This window comes from Otolemur garnettii, unplaced genomic scaffold (assembly GCF_000181295.1).
Source record: "Otolemur garnettii isolate 467f Iridium unplaced genomic scaffold, OtoGar3 scaffold00013, whole genome shotgun sequence".
Lineage (NCBI taxonomy): Eukaryota > Metazoa > Chordata > Mammalia > Primates > Galagidae > Otolemur > Otolemur garnettii.
This window is the reverse complement of record NW_003852408.1, coordinates 3,804,334-3,812,923: the sequence shown is the minus strand read 5'-3', so window position 1 is coordinate 3,812,923 and position 8,590 is coordinate 3,804,334. Positions and strand designations below refer to the sequence as shown.

The 8,590-nt window shown below is 47.7% G+C and overlaps 1 protein-coding gene across 1 annotated transcript in view; it reads right to left on the bottom strand.

Moving 5' to 3' along the window:
• DNER (delta/notch like EGF repeat containing) overlaps nucleotides 1-1,923 on the bottom strand; it is a 328,158-nt gene extending 326,235 nt beyond the window's left edge. The window contains exon 1 of the mRNA XM_003784881.2: nucleotides 1,487-1,923. Coding sequence (XP_003784929.1) covers nucleotides 1,487-1,765 — 279 coding nt within the window. The 5' untranslated portion in view covers nucleotides 1,766-1,923. The remainder of the gene's footprint in view (nucleotides 1-1,486) is intronic.
• Between the last annotated feature and the right edge of the window lie 6,667 nt (nucleotides 1,924-8,590).

Genomic DNA, 8,590 nt, shown 5'->3' with positions numbered 1-8,590 from the left:
TTATAGTTCTTTTCATTTTTGCAAAAGCAAGATTTTGTTCTTTTGATTAGAATCGTTCCAACTGGCACTTCCCAAGGAGCTGGGATGCCCCAAACCTTCTCCTGATGCTGGCATCACACACATTCATCAGCAGCACCATCGTCCTCGTGGAGGAAATTAAAGCTTATTGAAACCAGTTAACAAAGAAAAGCACAACACTGAAAGGACAGATTCAGGTCAATAATTTACATTTAAAGAAAAAATGATTCTAGGAAAACAGCAAAAAATCTGGCTGTCAAGGTCAACCTTCTCATTTATTTCTGTTTTTAAAAAATCCTATCATATCAAAAGAGTAGCCTTTTCTCTCCGCTGAAGGAACCTATTTGCGCATTCTCGAAGTAACTCTTCAATACCGTATCAAATTTATATGAGACAAAGTCCCCCACCTAAACCTAAGAAAGCAAGCATGGGATCCCAAATATGGTCCACATTCACGAGGTTGAATTTAATCATTTCAGAGAAATTCGTTACTCGTCCCCAGCCTGCAACAGAAACCGGTATTTTATACCCGTACACACAGTGCTACCAAACCGCCTACTGAAAATGTTTGTTATAGGTTTCTACCAGCGTTAATACTTATTATACCAGGTATAATACTTGTAAAAGCTCCATGTATTATTTTCTGCCAAATTCTTTTGGAAACCCCACATTCACCAGCGGCTGTCGGCCATGTCCCGTCCCTAGCACAGACCCACGTTTCCTGGAGCAGTCTCTATGCCCCGGTCACGCCCTAGCCTCCAGTCCCAAGCGTGCGCCCCGAGAAGCGTCCGGCAGGAAGGCGACACTGCAAGCCCTACTCGCAGAACCCCCTTGAATGCCTCCGAGTGTTCCAACACTCCCTGCTAAGCTAAGAAAGAGCTGGTCACGGGCGGAGGGGAGGCAGCTGCTGTCTCGGCCTCTGGCTGCCAGCGCCTTCAAAGGTCGAGAAAGGGAAGGAAAGAGCCCACCTTCTGACCCGAGGCCCACCATCACTTGCCTCCCACATCGCACACCCTCAACACCCACAGGGGCCAGTGGAATAGGGAGCAGGGCCACCAGGATATTTCTTAGACACCTCGTCAAGGACGCTTGGGGCGGGCTCCTCTGCACTGCCAAGGCGGGCACCGAGATCGCGCTCCAGCGGAGCCTGCTCGGCTCGGCCCCGGCCGGAAGGGGCGCGCCACTAGGTGGCCAACCGTAACGCTCAGAGTGCCAAGCCCTGGAGCGACACGCCCCGAAATCCCCGGCTGGCACCGGCGAGGAACCAGGGTAGGCAGAGGAGTAGCGCCCGCCCCGAGGTCCGCGTCCACACGGGCTGAGACGCTGGATCCATTCTCTTCCCGAAGTAGGAGAAGAGAGTCTCAGGCGTGCTGGCCCGGTGACCAGCAGCAGCAGTAGCACAAGTGGGCGGGAAGAAGCTCCCGGTCCTCCGACAGCGCCCTGTACCGCGCCCGCGGCTTCCACTCACCTGGCAATTGGCACCGGAGACTCCGGCGGGGCAGGTGCAGCTGTAGCCCGGCTCTCCGGCGTGGACCGGGTGCTGCGGGCCGGGTGCAGCGCGCGGGGTGCACACGCCCCCGTTCCGGCAAGGCTGCGAAGCGCACGGCCCCGGCGCGGACAAGGGCTCAGCGGGCACCGGGCTCGCCAAGCAGCAGCCACGGGACCCCGCACCGAGCAGCAGCAGCAGCAGTAGGGCCAGCAACGGCAGGAGCTGCGCACCGGGTGCCTGGGCGCGGCGGGTCGGCATGGCCGGCGGGGAGGTCGCGGGAGCCGGGCCGGTAGGAGGTGGCGCCGGTGGTGGCGACCACGGCGGTGCCAGTGGCGGCGGCAGTGGTGGCGGTAGCGGCGGCGGTGGCGGCAAAGGCTGCTCCGCGGGGCGGGGAGCCTCCTGCAGCTGCGGGATCCGCGGTTCCCCCGGCAACCGCAGGCGGGGTCTGCGGGGCGGGGCCGAGGGGCGGGGCCAGGGGAGGCGGGGCTCCAGGCGGGCGGAGACTGGGAAGAAAGGGGGGTGGGAGCCCTTCCCCTGTAGGGAGTTGGGCAGGAGTTGCAGGAAGGCGGCCCGGGGCCCCCAACCCGACTGGTGGGGTCCGGGTGGCGGCTTTGTCCTAAAAACGCGCCAAGGGGCAGCCGTGGGGGCGCGGGCCTGGGCAAGAGCTGAGCACACTGGGGCAGGAAGGCGGGTGCAGCGGCTCAGAGACAGCCGGCACACCCGCTGTCCCGGCTAGGGGCGGAGGCTGCGCAGGGCGGCCCGGGCTCGCAGCAACACCCGCCGGCTCTTGGCGCAGAATCTAGGAGACAGCGGCGGGGACCAGCTTTACCTCATCCCCGGGGCTGCCCCGCCCTCTCCCGCGCCGCCGCGACCCCAGCGCCGCGAGGCTGGCTGAGCCGCCCGGCTTGCGAGGCGGTGACCTTGTGTCTGCGCGGCCAGCCCGGGAGTCCTTGTCCTTGGTGCTGACTGAGTCTCCCTGCTCGCCAATCCTTCCCTGAGCTCGGAGCGGGCCGCACCACCCAAATGTCTGACACTAGCATGTGAGAGTCGGAAGGGGCCTCGGGATCAGGGTGTCCAACCCTGACGTTGAACCGAAGAGGAAACTGAGGCTCAGATAAGCTGGACTGAAACCCAGTGGGTCAATTGACTCCCATCCCAGACCGCTGAACTCCTGAAAGAACAGTTCAGAAGTGCAAGTGCGCAGAGGCCCCTGCAGCGGAAGGATTTACTACAGGACTCGGAATAAAAGGGGCCTTCGCTCTGACCTACTTGGGGGGGGTTCTTCTGAACGTCCGGGTCAAGCCCTGCATAATAAAACTCGCTCTCTTTCGCCTGCCCTTTCACAACCTCTGCTGTGCACGGCCTCACAGGTAGACGTTACCTTCTCATGAAGGTGACCAGACCAAATGAAAAAAGAAAATGTAGTCCCGTGGATTGACAGTCTGGGTAAATTTTTCTGGCAACACAAAAATAGTTTAGTAAAAAAAGCTGGGCATTTTGTACAAAGTAGAGACTCCACATGACCCCGTGCTCATAGGTGCCAGAAGCTGCTAAAAGTCCTCCAGTAGAAACCAGAGGCAGACTGCATGGCCTCTCCCTGTCCAATTTAGACACAGAAGCAAATGTCACGCGTTTGTGCTTTAGGAGATGCCTAAAATTTATGTGACTGTTGCAGAAAATCACGGAACCCCAGACGCCTGTGCTTGCACCAGGGCGAATTTCTACCTCCAAGTGGTTTGAAACAGTTACTACATTTTCCTGCACACCTGCTGTCTTTTGTCCAAGACCTCCTCTTGTTAAAAAATTTTAATTTTGTGCCACGCCAGCACCCTCTGCTGGTACTAATCTCATCACTCGTGTGCTTCTTCCACTTTCGGTGCCCCTGGAATATGCATTCCTTCCTAAAACTAACTTCCTTGTATCCTGGACTATGGACGGTGCTGCCCGCTCCCTTCCATCAACCATCAAAACATGTACACAAATGAAGGAAAATGAGCTTGGAAAAAAAAGATTGTGAGATAAAATCTCATTTCAGTTTATTTTTGTGTAAGCAACCCTCACGTCACTTTGAAATATGAGCGAATTAATAGTAGTTTTATTTTCTGGATGCTGACTATTGGATTTTTGAGATAATGTTTTTGTTTTGTTTTGGTTTTGCCTCAGCCTCCCCAGTAGCTGGGACCATAGGCGCCCGCCATAACACCCGGCATTTGTAGTTATTGTTGTTGTTGTTGCAGTTGTCATTGCTGTTTTAGCTGGCTGGGGCTCGGTTCGAATTCACCACCCTCGGTACATGGGGCCAGCACCCTACCCACTGAGCCACACGTGCCCCCCCAAGATAATGTTCTTTTTTTTAAAGCATTCTCTCTGTCTTTATCATCATCATTATTATTATTACTATTACTATTTTAAAGACAGAGTCTCACTCTATTTGCCCAGGCTAGAGTGCAGTGGGGTCAGCCTAGCTCACAGCAACTTCAAACTCCTGGGCGGGAGAGAGCCTCCTTTCTTGCCCTTTCCCCTCTCCCCCAGTAGCTGGGACTATAGACACCCACCATGCCACCTTTATTTTTAGTAAAGACAGGGTCTTGCTCCTGCTCAGGCTGGTCTGGAGCTCCTGAGCTCAAGCAAGCCTCCCACCTCAGCCTCCCTGAGTGCTAGGATTACAGGCATGAGCCATGGCACTTGGTCTTGTCTTTAATTTTTAAAAGACCTTATGGCACAGACAATACAAAACCCTTTCATTTTTCTCCCAGACTAAAAAGAAAGATTAAATCTTTCAGCACCCTTGCTTATAGGCGGAGCGACATGATTAGCCCTGGACAGTAGAACATGGACTTTTATGTCTGGCCCCAGAACATCCACACACTAAGCACCACACAAGTGTGAACTGCTAGTACTATTACCTAATAATACTGGTTGTATGGTTAACTGAAAGCTAAAAATTCCATTATCCAGTCCTTTGGTTCATATTATTCCAAACTTGCAGAACATCAAATCTTCATCCTGACCTATTTCACTTCCTTTTTTGATAGAACCCCTATACTGATAAGTCAAAGGCAAAATATATGAATAAGGTGTCGTAGAGTCTCTAAGTCTGACAGCTAATAGAATTCATACCAGAATCAAGATGTAAATGTATCTCTGCCAGCAATAATGCCAAGCTAAAATAAATGAAATGGAATATGAGGTGAAGGATAGTGCATTTGGCCTTACTGCTATTTGCCAATATTTCTATTATTCCTCCTTCCAGAAACTTCTTTGTAGGAACGTACTTTCCTGTTCCCCCTTGACATTCGGTGCATTCATATGCCTTGCCTTGGCCATAGAAATCTGGGAGGAGGGGACAGTGTGCCCCAGCCCCAGGTGGACACCTTTAAAATCCATTGCGGGACTCCCTGTGTTCTTTGCCCCTTACCATGATTACCAGCAAAATTCCAAGGGGTGCAATGAAGCTTTCTCCAGCCTCTGTCTCTGAGGGAGGACCATTCAGTGAAGCAATGAGAATCTGTAATGGCCATGTGATATGAGTAAGAACAAAAACAAGTTGTTTTAACCCACTGAGTCCCAACAATGTAAAATAACTCAAGGTCACACGTTAGTAAGTGGCAGGACAGGACTGATTGATCTCAGTGAGCCACACATCATGGCTAGCTATCTCTGATCTGCTACTCTGCCAGATAGAAGGCTGGATTCCATCAAGTTTCTAGATTTGATGGGATAGGAAAATATCAAAAGTTGGAGGAACACATTTCTTTTTTCATAAATCTACTTCAGAGTTACAACTCAACTATATTACAACCATAGAATATCATAAACATTTTACAAACCAATGCAAATATAACTTACCTCTTTTTTTTTTTTTTCACAAATGGAGGGAAATAAAACACTTCCCAGGCCAGCACAGGTTCATAGACAGTCATCTGGGAACCACTGGATTCTATGAGAGCAACACTTCTCTTGCAGTGAGGGTTTCACACTCTGTGACCACCGCAACATCCTGAGAAAATGCCATGCTGGAGGCACAGCATCCTAATTCACAGACTTAAAAATGTGTATTTACAAGAAACTGCAAAGGTTACCTAGTATGCTTTCCCAGGATTTGAACTAAGATCCAATATGGAACGCTTACATGGAATGACAAATCACCTTCAGCTTACCTGAAATGCCACAGATGTTACTGCATGCATCTATCAATGATTTAGCGCCCACGTTCTCCCCCCAAAGCATCGGAGTGTTCTGTGGCCTTTGGCAAGATGGTCTCTACCCCTCTCTTACCTACATGTTGCCTTTAAACAATGACATCATTCCTGTTGCCTCTTAACACATTCAGTTAACCTTTAAGGATACAAGGAAATGCCCCTGTCCCCACAGAGATTTAGGATTTTAGGATGACAGACTGAAGCTAGAGTCAATATGAAATAAAAAGTCAGCCACACACAAAGAGAACAGACACACTGGCTGGTGACATTTCTGCCATAGAGCACAGCACCAAACAGCCTACTCTGGCCAGGGGAGTTCTGTACAACCAGTGGTGGTACTGGGCAAATTACTCTGTCTCTTTGACCTTCAGATGCCGTGTACCATGGAGATAGAAACGCCTACTTTGCAGAACTCTTAGGAGAATTGAATAAGTTGCTAGTGAGAACGCAGAGAGTATTTTCAGTGTGCCAGGCACGAATATGAGTATATTTTTACATATTGATATGTGTATATTTTTACATATTATCACATTTAATCCTAACACCAGCACCATAAGGAAGAAGCTAGGACTTGTGCCCACTTAAGACAGAAATTTGAGGTGAAATAAGGTGAGGTAAAATATCTAAAGTAACCCAGTTTGAAAGTGGTGTGACCAAGACTCATACGTAAGGGCAAGCCTGGCTGAGGAGCTGTCCTTTGAATCTCTGCTTTATCTGCTCTATGACTCTCCTATAGTTCAGAGTCTGGCCCTTAGCAGCTATTGCACATGAGCTACATAGAGATAGAATAGATACATATATATATACCATATGTATAAGTATGGTGTGTGTATCATACGTACAATGTGTATCCTGTATGCATATGTATGATGCGTCATATAGATGTATCTATGAATATGTGGTGCAAGTGCCCACCGCCTGCTGGGGTTTGGTTTCTTGGGGAGGCGGGGTGCTTGAGGATTTTAGTTTGTTTGCTCACTTGCTCTCTTTGTAAGATAACTAGTACTCCTAACTGGCAGATTCATAGGATACGTAAATGGGATGCCACTCTCTAAAGATCTTTACTGAGAGGAAAATGAGGCACTGAGGAAACTGAGAACTACCCCAGGCTGGGCAGCAGTAGAACCAGAATGAGACCTCAAACTTTGCAATTACCCGTTTATGCTCTCTCCACTTTCCCATAGTACCTTTCCTCTGCTTCCAATATTCCTACCTAACAGTCAGCCAACCTAAAATGTAGTGTAAAACTATAAATAGCAGGGCCAGGTGCAGTGGCTCACACCTGTAATCCTAACACTCTGGGAGGCCAAGGCAGGCAGATCCTTTGATCTCAAGAGTTTGAGACCAGCCCGAGCAAGAGCAAGACCCTCTCTCTACTAAGAATAGAAAAAATTAGCCAGGCATTGTGGCAGGTGACTATTTTCAGCTACTTGGAAGGCTGAGGAGGAGAATCACTTGAGCCCAGGTATCTGAGATTGCTGTGAGCTAGGCTGATGCCAGGGCACTCTAGCCTGGGTAACAGTAAGACTCTGTCAGAAAAGAAAAGAAACAAAAGAATGCCAAATGCATGGGAATTTGAAAGGTCTTTGAAAAAATCATCAGAAAGAATTAATATGATTTGTATATATTATGGCCACAAGTACCAGAAGGATTATCCTTTCCTTTAATTAGTAGTATCCTTATAATAATGATTCATTTAATTGTTAGCATACATATTCAGGTTAATGCATTCTGAATTATCATTGAACATTTCCTAAATGCTGTTTGAGATAGGTCCACATTTACTTCCTACCCTCTAGACTTGCTCTGATTTGAATTAATCTACAGTCCTAGCAGCCATTTAAAACAGTTTTAATTTCTTTTACATCACCACTCTAATATTGATTTGATCTAGGGTAGGTTTAAATATGAAATCTTGAATTAAAAGACAGCAAGGATGCCTATCTTCCCAATGTAAGTATTTCATAAAGCATTTAAACTACTGCCAAATAGAGATGAGATCTTTTTATATAGATTCCTGAGAACATGAAAATTATTTTAAACTCAATAACTTTTTTTAATTCCAACATTTTGTTTTTGGGAGAAATTATGGCACTAGAACACAGGAGTCTTTTCCAGGAGGAATCCACATAACTGACCCACAAATAAGGAGATTCAATTTCAGGCATTTCCTTTGCACCTGAATTTACTCTAGGACCTTGAAATATAGCACTATGAAATATCTCTAGCCTCTGAATTTTCCAGTAATGGTATTTCATGATTTTATTTCCATAGGAAGGTGTTTCTGTTAATGGCTTAAACAAATTAGGGATTTATCCTCCCACATAGAATAAGTCTGGAAGTTGCTGGTCTAGGCTGATAAGAGTTTTCATAAACCATGCAATTAGCAGCAAAGAAGTTTCCTGCCTGTACTACAAATAAAATATGAAACATCCAAGCTAGATTATCACCAACTCTGCTAATGGGGGGACCTCTGTGATTTTCTCTACCAAGTACTAGATCCCAGGTTTGCTTTAGGGGAACCAACCCTATCCAACTCTCAGCCCCTGCGCCTCACATGAAACTGACAGTGCTGCCAGACCCAGGAGTGTCCATGTGACCCTCCTGGTGCATTTCCCTGGTGGCAGAGATTGCCTCAGAGGTTGATGTGTGGACCCAGTTATGTTCATGTTGTATGTTAGTTATAAAATACACACAACCATCAACACTAAAACTCAACAAAGCTGACAGACACATACAAAAAAAAATCTATGCAAAGATCCTGTAAAAACTACCAAAATATTACAGCAGATTATTTTAAAATTTATATATGATGACCAAGTAGGATCTATTCTCAGAATAAAAGTATGAGTAAGTATCAGAAAATCAATTTAAAAAAAAA